Below are 13,610 nucleotides of genomic sequence, written 5' to 3' on the forward strand. Positions count from 1 at the left end.
AAAACAACACATTCTACCCCTTGCTAAATCCCCCCCCTTAATGAGTGTGGGGCAGGCCAAGGATTCTTAAAGGAACCGCTGCAGGCCTGACACAATGTGCAGTCAGTTGTGGAATCAATTACCAAATAAGATCTTCTTCAACATCACCTTGCAAGGAATATGGCTCCTTAGTTTTAACTGGGTTATTAAAGCTGCCCTTCTTAGATGCTGCAACTTCTACTTCAGCAATATTTGAGAGAACCTGTTGTGGTCCACCAATGGCCTGCGGAGCTTGCAGCAGAGTCAGACAGTTAAGAGGTTGGGGAGGAACATGGGCCAGTCCTGGAGTCTGGGGAAGACTCAGATGAGGGCTCTGCATCAGAGGCAGAGAGGAGGCCAGGGCCATCTGGGAGTTATGTGCTGCCTCCGGAGTCTCCAGAGTTGGGCATCAGCAAGGCAGTGGAACAGGAGGAGACTGTTACCAGTGTGCACATGCGCAGATCTGCCAGAAGGCAAGAACAGTTAAGACAAAAGGGGCGACTTTGGAGTAAGGCTTGGAGATGATTGGCCCCTCCTATAAGACATAAAGGAGGAGCAAAGGCATGTGAGCCTTTGCAGGAAACAACTTTATTTGTTCTGGTCAGTTTAAACTCTGAAGCTCCGTTTTGACTCTGTGCTCCATTTAGCCTTGCAAGCTAATTGGCAATTAGGTCTTTGGCAGCATTTCAAGGGCGATAAAGGTGGATGCTTATCAGCCTTATCCCGAAAGATTACAGCAGACTTCTGCCGAATTCTTTGGAAACTATTTGTGACTCCCTATGGGCTGTGAATGAACTTAATTCACAGCCATTGAAATAAAAAGAGGGTTTTGGGGACTAAGTGTGTACTTTTTACTGTCTCAGGAAGCCTAGGTCAGAACAGAACCGTAGTATTAGTCAACTACTAATTCCAAATTCAGTGAATTTCTTATGTTTAATATCCTTTATTATGGACAGACTGTACAGTTTGGTATTTTGTTTTAAAGGACAAGGTACAATTGTAATTTTTTAAAGGAAACAATTCCTTCATGGTCAGTTGCAAGAAATTATCAATATTTTTAATGAGAAGTGTGATTTTCCTACCAGAATAAAATGATCCTAATGTTCCCCCTTTTCCAAAAAGCCCTGGCAGATTTTCCCCAGCCAGGGTAAGGCTTATCCTGGAGCATCATATCGGTCACCTGAAGTGAAGAAACAGAGAGATAAACTATGTAGTTCATTTTAAGAAAAAAAATCTGCATTATGCTTGAGGGGTATAGAAAAAAATCCTTATATATATATGTCATGTGATTATTCTTGGTCTTAAATACATGACATGCATGATGCCCACAGACAAAAGACACAATGCCACACTTAAATGCAGCAGTAGGACTACATATGCCTCACTGAAAAATATGACATTGCATATTTCTCTCTCTCTCTCTCTCATACTTCATACTGCATACTGCATATGCATGTAACTGTATGTTGACAGGGTCTGCACATACTATTCATCTAGTTGACTGCAGAACTGACTACATGTAAGTAAAAGAAAACCAATCACCACCAATGTATGTTCAGCATATTCATATGCATAAATATTCTATACCAGTTTTTCCCAACCCAATGACCTTAGATTTCAGATGTTTCTAAGTAATTTCCATTATATATGAAGCATTTTAGAAGATATACTGAAATTCTTTAAAATCCTCAAAGTGAAGCTATACTGTCAAAATGAATAATTTCAAAAAGTATATCCTATAAAACTTTTTCATTTTCTTTAAAAAAAAACACGGATTCATGCTAACAGCCAAGATGACTGAAGATCAGTTCTGAAGGATTCATTAGAAGGAGAGCAGGTGAGAATGGTTACAGAATGGACCACTTTGTTCTTCTGAATGTAAAGTGATTCCATTCTATCAGGAATTGTGCAGAGGTTAAAAAGATATCCATATGCAATATAGCCAGACATATCTGGCTACTTTAGATTTAATTACAATGCAAAGTGTAAAGACAAAATGTATATGTCATGCAGTGAATCAGAAATCACAAAAAGTATCCTTTTTAGATTTTTTGGAATGATTTTCATAAAATATATTTTGTACTTGGTTGCGATCCATGGCCTTTGCAGTTCTAAGAAAATGAAGTAATACATTCACCATGGGTAACTGTCATGCAAATATGTACATGAAAAGAGCCAGATGCAAGTGTTCCCTGACCCATGGAAACCTTTGGATGTCTATGAATTCATCTTGACTTAGCCTAACCTATGTACTAGATAGCGAGAAACACAGGAAAAGGAGTGCATTCATATCATCTTTAACTGCTAAAAGGTGATATAACTTTAAGAAATCTAGCATCTATTATTAATTCATAAATCCTAAGCTTTGATTTAAAAATCCAATTAGGCTGTTTAAGTATCTAGTAAACCCAGTGATATGCCTTCTTACTGGAAACATCATCCATAATGTAATCAGCTTTGTCACATTTTATTATGGGCCACTGACCCAGATTTCATTTTTAAAAAGTATATAATGCAAAGTACAGTGATAAAAAAAGCTTATAGTCACGCATAATTTACTTTGCTGTTAATATCATGAGTTCTACTTATTACAATTGTAAACTTGCAACAGTCATTCTGGGATCTTTATCTGCCAAAAGAACCAGTATACAGTACAAAATTATTTTATATGACCTGAAAGTGGGCTACAAAGATATGTTAATAACTCATTTGGGGATCTCTTGGTTAAAATTAAAGGACAGCATGGCATATGGTCCTAGGACTCCATGCCCCCGTCTTTCAAGGGACAAAGTCTTCTGGCATAAAAGATTTTGTGGTATTTGTCCTCCAACATTGTTGATGGTAAAACAATGAAAAGATCTTCCAAAGTTTGTTATTTGTAAATTGGGTAAGATGGAATCCTGGTTTAAAATTAAATCTGCTGTGCCCCAATTGAGCTCCAAATGACATCTGGGTACATTGTGTTTGTAATTCTGTAACAAGAATTCTTTGCTTAAGGCCCACCACTGTCTGATCTTGTCCGGAGTTTATCAATTTCTCCCAATCCGTCCTCTGTCCAATGTATAATGTCCTTGTTCATTTGGACATACTTTCCAGCTCTATTTTCAATCAGAGGCTTGTTGTTCATTGTATGTGAGGCAACATAACATTTTGGTATTCACATAATCAAAGGTTTTTAATACCGTTAATGTCGAAATACCCGTTGTTGGTTCAGTGCTTTCAATTCAATGTTGACTCTTGGCAGCTACCTGTTCAAATCCCTGCAGGATATAGAAGTTTCCCACAGTCTCTCAGTATATTCTGGATTTTAAATGTATTGCTTCCAGTGAGGCTTGATAGCAAACTAAACCTCCTCTTTGTGCTTAGAAGTGAAAGATTTTCAATCACATTTGTAATGCAGCCTATAGGGACATAAGATTCTTAGTTCTTAACCATTTTTTGGATATAACTAATTGAAACTAAAGAGAGCTTTTGCGAGTGGCAGAAAATTTCATTAGGTGAATTATTATTTATTTATTACAAAGGAAGAAAGAAACAAAAGATTTTAAAGATTTAAAAAAATTGGTAAGAAGCTTAACAAGGAATGTAAGAAAGTTTAAAATGGATAAAGGAAAAGTTTTTGCTTACTATTTTTGCTTACTATTAAAGCATGCAGGTGGTTTTTACAAAATAAAAGGTAAAAGTAATATGAATCAGATTATGATGATAGCTCTAACTATTGAGAGGTTTTGAGACTATAACTATGGAGTGCCACTTAAGAGGAAAGTATTAAGGACCCAAGAAGACAAAAAAAGTAAAAAAAAAAAAGAAAAAAAAAGAATAAGCTTGGGTTTTCCCATTGTTTGAGAAACTTTAATTTTTTTATTACTATATTATAAAGGCACCACCAGAAAAGCAGCAAGAAGGGGGCGGGGGGATCAATCTTGCTTTCTGACTTACTTTTTGCTTTTTTCAATTCTTTTTCTTTTTGCTGGTATAATTTTTACTTTTAAAAAATCAATAAGCTTATATAAAAATTAAACTGTAGTCTCCATCCCAAATGAATGGCTTATCTATTCCATACAAATATTTAATCTTAATTAGAGCACTGGAATTTCTTAAATCGAAAAAAACCTGTGCTTTCTAAAGTTTCGTAAGAAAGTGGAGCTTTGAATTTTCAAATCCCACTGCCTCCCTTTCATCTATCTCTACTGTTGTTTTTACTCAGTAAAACACTTCTTATCTACTTTATTATTCAACTTTAAAACTAATACGAAATAAGCTTCAATATGGTTAGCCAGGACTGATACCAAGAGGCCCATTCAGCACCTTATCTGTTCTGTTTGCAAGGCACAACCATATCCAGTTGTTTTTGATCATGCTACTGTTTATCCTGGAGCCTATTTGATTTGAGTTATGCTTTTGAGATTTTTCTGTTATTTTGGATTTCAATTACCAACGGCATTTTTCTTCAACATTTTGGCTTGGTTTTTACAAAAACCCTTACCATCCAAGCTGTGACAAAGTCTCCCATCCAGGTCCCCACTGCTGCTACTTTCATAAAGATTTCATTCCTGATGCCCATGAAGTCCGTCACAATGTATGGCCTGTAAAAACAAGCATATATATTGTTAGTCCTGGGACACAGTGGCTAAGTGGCTAAGACACTGAGCTTGTCGATCAGAAGGTCGGCAGTTTAGCAGTTCAAATCCCTAGCCCCACGTAATGGGGTGACCTTGTCACAGCTTCTGCCAACCTAGCAGTTCAAAAGCATGTACAAATGCAAGTGGAAAAATAGGGACCACCTTTGGTGGAATGGTGACAGCATTCCAGACAACACTGGCTCTTCGGCTTTGAAATGGAGATGAGCATTGCCTCCTAGAGTCCAGAACGACTAGCACATATGTGGAGGGGAACCTTTATTTTTATCTTTTATATTGTTAGTCATTGTTAGTCCAACTATCAGCAGCAACTATATTTTTGCTCTGCAGCTTAGATATTTTTCTTTCTTCACTGCATTTATAGTCTGTCTTTTGTGAATGAGTTCAAGGAAATGGACAGAGAACTCTGTAACAGAGCTGTGCAGCGTTCAGATTCAAACTCCAAAACAAGCTTTGAATAGGCAGAAGTATGATTATAGCAAGGTATATGTCCAACAACTTAAAGTAGCTGCATCTTTTCCCATTACCCCAGGAAAGGATATGGGTGTTTAACATTCCTATATTCAGGTTCTTGCACATTTCAAAGCACTTTTTTGTAATATTACTCTAACACACTGCATACCACTATTCCATATTTCATTGCTCTGCTATCACTGACAAGATAGATTCCTGTTTAATATTAACAAGCTGCTCTTCTTATCTCAATTTTAGATTTAAAATATACAGAATGTGGCAGGGAAAGGCTCTCCAGATGGTTGGGAGTTCACCTTTCCAAATCCTATTTGTGTCAGCATCACTTCATTCAGTAATCAGGAAAGAAAACCACTGGACTCCATTTCTATTGAAATCAAGTGTACTTTTACTAATTATAAATAAACAGTTGCAAAGCTAAGCTGAGTCTGGTTAATTAGGCGCGAAAGCTAATAATACAATATATAATTCATTCCCCTCCCCTTGGCATCCCCATGCACAGTCCAATCATATTTCCCCCAATTGTCAGGTGTGAGATAACTTCGAAAGGCATCACCAGGATGGAATGCTGGACCGTTGGCCTTGGTGGGAAACACCACTCCTCCACATGCGCAGTAAGGTGGTCAGTTCAGCGTCTAGAAACTTCCTCCAACACAGCAATGATTCCCCTCCCAAATACCATGCCCCCCTCCCCGTTTCAATGGCAGCGAAAGCAGTAGCAAAGCAGAGGCTGACATCCGGCCCTCCTCCAGAAAAGGGTGGTGAGACCTGCAGAAATGAGAAAGCACAAACAAACAGACGAATAACAAGACATGAAAGGGGAAAAGGAGAGAGGAAGAGAGAGAGAGAAGAGAGAGAAAATTTTTAGGAGAATGGCCAATTCAGGGCTTGTCAGGATAAATAGAATAGAACTTGCGGAGTAACCGAGGGGCCTGAACATGGGACCCATCAACCCATTCGGCGTGAGAGGGGGGAAATGCTTCCAAGCCACCAGGTACTGGACACGGTTCTGGCGTTTACGAGAGTCCAAAATCTCGCGAACTTCGAAATGTTGCTCACCCTCAATCAAAAGCTGAGCGGGTGGAGGAGGAATAGGCGGACGCAACGATGAAATGCAGACAGGTTTCAGGAGGTTAACATGAAAAACAGGGTAAACCCGGTGGAGGTGTTTAGGCAGCTGCAGCTTGACAGAAACAGGGTTGATGATCTTGATAATGGGAAATGGGCCAACATACTTAGGTCCCAACTTCTTCGACTTTTGTGGAGATTGAAGAAATCTGGTGGACAAATAAACCTGATCACCAACTTTGTAATCACAGGGTTTAGTCCGCTTCTTATCAGCCTGTTTCTTATGAGCACGATGTGCAGCATCCAAAGTTTGGAGAGCTAAAGGCCAAACGCGCCGAAGGCGGTCACTCCACTCGGACAGTGACGACACTTGGGGCTGCTCACGAGGAACTTCAGGAATAGGTACAAAATCTTGGCCAAACACCACACGGAAAGGGGTGAACCCAGTGCTGCTATGCACAGAATTATTATAAGCCACCTCTGCGTGCGGCAACAAATCCACCCAATCATCTTGCTGGTAGTTGATGAAACAACGTAAATATTGTTCTAGTACAGAATTAGTCCTCTCACAAGCCCCATTAGTCTGAGGGTGGTGGGCGGAGCTTAAGCCCTGGGCGGAGCCAATCCGCTTTAGAAACTCCTTCCAGAAGACGGAGGTGAATTGCACACCCCTGTCTGAAATGATGCGGTCGGGCATCCCATGTAAGCGGTAAATGTGGGAGATGAACATCTTAGCAAGAGTCTTAGCAGAAGGAATCTTGGAGCAAGGGATGAAATGGACCTGCTTGGAGAACAAGTCGGTAACAACCCAGATAACAGTGTGTCCTTGACTCTCAGGAAGTTCGACGATGAAATCCATAGAGATCTCCTTCCAAGGGGCGACAGGGTGAGCTACAGCCTGGAGCAATCCCTGTGGTTTCCCGGCGGGTGTTTAGCAGCAGCACAAACGGGACAACTGGCAATATATCGTTCAATGTCCTTTTTCAAAGAAGGCCACCAAAACTGTCTCTTGACGAGATGGAGCGTTTTAACGAAACCCAAATGCCCAGCCATTCAGGAATCATGAGCCTGCTGAAGAACAATGAGTTGAAGAGATGCAGGAATGTAAAGTTTCGCCCCAATCCAGGGCAACTCATCTCTCATAGTGCTTCATTCACGTGCTGCCGGAACCAATCATCACCAGGGAGGGCTTTCTTCAGGTTGGAAAGAAAGTCTTGAGACACCTCTACTTTAGAAGGTGCTTGATCCCTAGTAACAACTGGAGAAGCGAGGCTTGTCGTGGGAATGACAGGCTGGACCACCCTGAGTTTAGAGCAGTTGTACTGAGGAAGCCTGGATAAAGCATCAGCCATAAAATTCCCCCCCCCCCCCTGGAATGTACTTCAGGGTGAAATTAAACCGATTGAAATGCTGAGCCCAGCGCATCTGTTTAGGAGAAAGTTTTCTGGGAGTTCTCAAAACTTCCAAATTCTTATGGTCAGTCCACACCTCGAACGGGTGTTTGGCGCCCCCCAGAAAATGGCGCCAAGTAGCCAAAGCCCAACAAACAGCAAACGCTTCTTTCTCCCAAATGGCCCAACATCTCTCCGTGTCAGTTAGTTTGCGAGAGGTGTATGCGCAGGGCTGTAAGTTACCTTGACTATTAGCTTGAAGCAATACGGCCCCCACAGCCACGTCACTGGTGTCAGCTTGAACCACAAAAGGTGTGTCCATGTCCAGGTGTTTGAGGACTGGTTCCTCTGCAAAAAGCCGCTTTAACTTCTCGAAAGCAGCTTGACATTCCATGGTCCAATCCAACGGCTTGCTAGGCTTGGGTTTCGCCCCACCTTTGGACTTCAGAAGGTTAGTAATGGGAAGAGCTATCTTAGCAAAAGAGGGGATGAACTGGCGATAGAAATTGGCAAAACCCAAAAATTTTTGCAATTGCCTGCGTGTACGAGGGGCCTCCCACTCAGTGACTGCTTTTACTTTAGCGGGGTCCATCTCAACACCCGCGTGGGAGATATGATAGCCCAGGTAGTCAACCTTCTTCTGATGGAATTCACACTTGGACAATTTGGCATAAAGCTCAGCTGCCCGAAGTTTCTTCAGGACGGTACGAACCAGTTTTACGTGTTCCTCATGTGTTTCCGTGTAAATAAGGATATCATCTAAATATACGATAACGCCCTTGTAAAGATGGTCATGTAAAACCTCATTAATTAGCTGCATGAAGACCGCAGGCGCCCCCTGTAGGCCAAACGTCATCACACGAAATTGGAAACAGCCAAGGGGGCAGTTGAAAGCCGTTTTCCACTCGTCTCCCTCTTTAATACGGACTCTATAATATGCTTCCCTTAAGTCCAACTTAGTGAAGATGCGGCCCTTCCCCAATTGGGCCAACATGTCCTTCATCAGTGGCAACGGGTAGAGGTTTTGAGATGATATCCCGTTCAGGTTTTTAAAATTAACACACAATCTAAGGGAGCCATCTTTCTTCTCCCTGAATAACACAGGAGCCACTACCTTGGGTCTTGCCGGTTCAATAAATCCCCTCTCCAAATTCTTATCGATGAATCTTCTCATTTCCTCCATCTCCCTAGGGGACATTGAATATATTTGGGGCTTTGGAAGTTTCACTCCAGGTAAAATATCAATGATGCAATCAGTGGGTCTGTGGGGGGGGGGTAGTTTATCAGAAGATTTTTCACTAAACACTCCTCTAAGATCCCAGTACTCCTTTGGTATTTTCTCCTCCCCTTCATTTCTCTCCTGCCCCCTGGCTGCCAATGTGGGGCTAGTAGCAGCAGAATCTGGAGTCTCAACCTCCCGTTCAGGGAGTATGCTTGTGCGAATACGCAACCAACCCTTTCTCCAGTTAATGCGAGGGTTCCATTTACGAAGCCAGGGGACTCCCAAAATAAGGGGCCGATCCATGCCAGGTGCCACAATAAAAGTTATTAACTCCTGATGGGTCCCCATTTTCATCTCTATGGGCTCAGTAGAAAAATGAGCAGGGCCACCTCCTGCAACAGAACCATCAATCTGGCAAAAAACAATAGGGGTTTTCAAAGTCCTCAATTTTAAGCCAAGTTTCTCCACCATTTCAGGACTTATCATACAGCGAGAACAGCCAGAATCAAGGAGAGTTAAAAGTTTTTCAGTTGCGCCAGAAGATGGCACTCTCAGTTCAATTGGGATAAGCATGGAGCCCTTTCTGGAACTTACCCAGCGATGAGACTCCTCCTCATCCGATTCGTCAGACGAGCTGGGGCTGACACCTCCCTCCTCCTCCGGCTGGAAATGCTGGGGAACATTTTCAGCGGCGAACGCAGCTTTCCTCTTCTTGCCCGGGGCCTTCATTGCTCTTCCCTCTTTCCGGGGAGGGGGTGGGGTGATCTGAGCCAATTGTACGCAGCAATTCAGAGCACGATGGCCTTCCTTCCCACAGCGGAAGCAAGTGAAAGGCTTGGCTTTGCCTGTGAAACTCCCTTTTCCCTCACTCCTGGGGCGGAGGTTTTTTTGGGGGGCTGCTGGGGGGGATTTCTCCACCTCTCCCTCCTTCATGCATTGAAGCCTGGCTAAATCCAACTCAACGTCTGCCGCATGTTCATACCAAGCAGTTACACGGCGGGGAAGGCGTCTGTTTATGCACTGTTGGTATATTTTTTCATTCAATCCCTCGGCAAACTGATCCAGCAAAGCCTCTTCTGACCACCCCCTCATAAAAGCTGACAACTCTTGAAATTTCTGGACATAATCTGGTACAGATTTGTTTCCCTGCTTCAGAGCCATAAATTTCAGGCGCCCGCGTCTCTCGGTCAATGGGTCATCAAACCTCCTTTTCATGGCTGCTATAAAGTCATTAAAATTCCTCAGGAGAGGGGAATTGCATTTGTGCAGGCCAACCATCCATTCGGCTGCCTTCTTCTCTAAAGACATCAACACCATCCTCACTTTCATTTCATCTGTCTCTAAATCAGGTCCGTAGATTTCCATATAATTCCAGATCTGAATTATAAAAAGCCCAAGACTTTTAGGGTCTCCATCATATTTTACGGTTAAGGGAGGGACTTTCGCCATTCGGCGTTGCCTGGGGGCCCCCCTGCTCTTTGAACAACTCTAGTTGGAGGGGGGAGGCTGGTTCTGGGTTTTCTTGCGCCAACCCCCCCCCCCCGGCTTCTTCACCCTCCCTTAAACTATGCATCGAGTACCTTTGCTCAAGTTCTTCAGCCAGCTCCCTTTCCACTATTCTCTCATGGCTTTTGCGTTCAGTCCAAGCTTCTTCAAGGAGTCTCATGGCATGGGAAAGCTTGTAGTCCTCTTCCCCAGAGTCAGCCCAATCGGCTGATTTTTTCTTTGGTCTCCTTCTCGTGACTCCAGCATCCAATTCCTCAGGCTCCTCTTTTTGTCCCACACCCAAAGTCCATCTGGGACGAATGGCAGGGTCTTCCACTCTTAGTCCGGCCAGTCTTTCGGTTAAAGATGGTCCCGCCGTGGCCCCCTCCTCTTCCTCCTGGTCACTTACATGCAAAGACATTTCTTTTCTTCTTGTGAGGGCACCCCCTTGGTAGGTTTTAGCTCTGGGATGGGTGAAAAATGAGACTCAGCTTATTGTCAGCATCACTTCATTCAGTAATCAGGAAAGAAAACCACTGGACTCCATTTGTATTGAAATCAAGTGTACTTTTACTAATTATAAATGAACAGTTGCAAAGCTAAGCTGAGTCTGGTTAATTAGGTGCAAAAGCTAATAATATAATGTATAATTCATTCCCCTCCCCTTGGCATCCCCATGCACAGTCCAATCATATTTCCCCCAATTGTCAGGTGTGAGATAACTTCGAAAGGCATCACCAGGATGGAATGCTGGACAGTTGGCCTTGGTGGGAAACACCCCTCCTCCACATGCGCAGTAAGGTGGCCAGTTCAGCGTCTAGAAACTTCCTCCAGCACAGCAATGATTCCCCTCCCAAATACCATGCCCCCCCTCCCTGTTTCAATGGCAGCCGAAGCAGTAGCAAAGCAGAGGCTCAAAATTTGTAATGATAGGCTGGTGAGAGCTGAAGAATTGCTGACTGTTTTGTTTGCTGTAGTTTTATTATGAATTATTCAAAGTCTTCATCAGTACAGCAGCATACAAGTATTGTAAATAAATTTTAAATGACATTTTGAGGAACAATTTCTTTTTTAAAAAAAACCTCAAAAACTGCCTTCATAAAAGAAGTTGGAACTGTCATCAATTAATACTGGATCAACTGGTAAATTTTAGCAGCAAACACAATCAGTTGTATTATAAAACCAGGGCCACTGAGTCTGAGTGGTCTAGTGCTTTCCCTTACTTTCTTCAATTTAAACCTACATTTTGCAATGAGAAGCTCATGATCTGAGCCACAGTCAGCTCCTGGTCTAGTGTTGTCTCTTGGGTTGTTAGAAAATAGGGTTTGCTATGACCATCATATTCTCTTGACAAAATTCTATCAGCCTGTGCCCTGCTTTTTTTTGTACTCCAAGGCGAAACGTGCCTTTTATTCCAGTTATCTTTTTGCTTCCTACTTTAGCATTCCAATTCCCCATGATGATAAGGCCATCATTTTTTGGTGTTAATTCTATAAGGTGCTGTAGGGCTTCATAGAACCGGTCAATTTCCTCCTCTTCAGCACCAGTGGTTGGGGCATAGACTTGGATAACTCTGCCTTGGACTCTGATTTAATTCTGCATGATATTTGGAACACTGACATTATTCCAATTCTACCTTAAAAATCTTTTATCAGCATCCCAAGCTGGGAAGCTGTCAGGGATACTGAATCCCATTTCTGACCCAACCCTGGGCAGTACGAAATTTCAGTGAAGATGGAGGAAGAAAAAAATGCAGCAGAGAAGGCCAAAGATAACGGATCTCTTGTATTTGTCGCGCGAGCGATCGTGGGTGCACCTCGATTCACCCACGTAACACCTATCCTCCGCGAGCTGCACTGGCTGCCTGTTGATCTCCGGGTGCGCTTCAAGGTGCTACTTGTCACCTACAAAGCCCTTCATGGTATTGGATCTGGGTACTTGAGAGACCGCCTACTGCCAATCACCTCCACTAGACCGATAAGATCGCATAGATTAGGCCTCTTCCGAATTCCATCAGCCAGCCAGTGTAGACTGGCAACTACTCGGAGGAGAGCCTTCTCGGTGGCTGCTCCGACCCTCTGGAACAAACTCCCCGTGGGGATCCGGACCCTCACCACCCTCCAGACCTTCTGCGCCGCACTTAAAATCTGGCTATCCCGGCTGGCCTGGGGTTAAAGATTCTAACCCCTACTCGAATTGTATGACTGTTGAGTTCTTAAATGATGTAATGTTTTATGTTGTAAATTGTTTGTCCTTCCCCCACTCCTTTTGAACTGTGAGCCGCCCTGAGTCCCCCCAGGGAAAAGGGTGGCATACAAATAAAGTGAACTGAACTGAACTGAACTACCTATGTGCCTTCTAAAGAAATAGTTGAGGCTGCATAAGCTAGAGAAAAGGAATTCCAGCTGGGAGCCCAGTGAAAGGAACCAACCCCCAGATTTCCCTTGCAGACGGAATTAGACCTGCGAGATGAAGCCTCAGGATTTATGACTTCTAAAGAATGCCTGCTAGAAGGGGAGGGGGGCACCAGGGAAGTTCCGACAAATGACTGGATGATGGCCAGGTCTGATGAATGGAGATCTCAGCCACCCTCATGCAGTCATTCTCTGATGGGCCTCCCAGACAAATTCGGACAGCTAAACGTGAGTGGAAAAAACCCCCTCTCCTCTTCAGGACCACCTAAGTGGAACCTGGCACTGCCCACATTCTCCTTTCCTAGCAGAGAATTTGCTACACAGTGGAGTGGATATCTTGGCTCCTTCCACACAGCAACCAGCGAAACAATCCAAACCCTTGCTGCTGGGGTAAAGCCAACATCAGTCACATCAGCATCCCTCCCTCCTTCTGGAGTGCAACCAGGGCTCCCACCAAATTGGGGAGTTCAATCCAGCCAGCAGAAAGGGGCCTGGAACACATTCACCTCCCCCCAGCTGCAAAGGGGTGGCTCCGAACTCATGAATCAAGCAAACCCAGGGTGGTCTTTCTTCCCGGGTCATGGATGGGCTCAATGTCAATGGACACCTGCTCCCTCCCAGCAGATGGCGCCATTCCAGATAACTGCTCCTGGGCAAAACCAGGGACTGGGACCGCCACAGGGTCCAGCCTCCCCAGCAATGCCTCCACAGTATTTTGCCCAACTGATGGGTGTGGCCGAACAAAGGGGCTTACCACCACAGGCAGCAGGCCAACAGGATGCCCCTGTTCAACCACCAGCGCCCCCTCCTCCCACACCCTCACGGTTTCGTGCAACATTTGACGGGACCCCAGATAAGCTGGCTTACTTCCTGAATTGAGTATGGGTGTATGTTGATCAAG

The 13,610-nt window shown here is 43.6% G+C and overlaps 1 protein-coding gene across 2 annotated transcripts in view; it reads right to left on the reverse strand.

Moving 5' to 3' along the window:
- TMEM117 (transmembrane protein 117) overlaps positions 1–13,610 on the reverse strand; it is a 99,251-nt gene that overhangs the window by 47,115 nt on the left and 38,526 nt on the right. For both annotated transcript variants that reach the window (XM_087723558.1, XM_087723557.1), the window contains exons 4-5: positions 4,505–4,604; positions 1,101–1,198 (exon numbers count right to left, since the gene is read on the reverse strand). In XM_087723558.1, the coding sequence (XP_087579684.1) occupies positions 1,101–1,198; positions 4,505–4,604 (198 nt within the window). The remainder of the gene's footprint in view (positions 1–1,100; positions 1,199–4,504; positions 4,605–13,610) is intronic.

The sequence above is a fragment of the Thamnophis sirtalis genome, unplaced genomic scaffold, assembly GCF_051295495.1.
Source record: "Thamnophis sirtalis isolate CommonGarterSnake01/CBP01778 unplaced genomic scaffold, rThaSir2_p1.2 scaffold_9, whole genome shotgun sequence".
Classification (NCBI taxonomy): domain Eukaryota; kingdom Metazoa; phylum Chordata; class Lepidosauria; order Squamata; family Natricidae; genus Thamnophis; species Thamnophis sirtalis.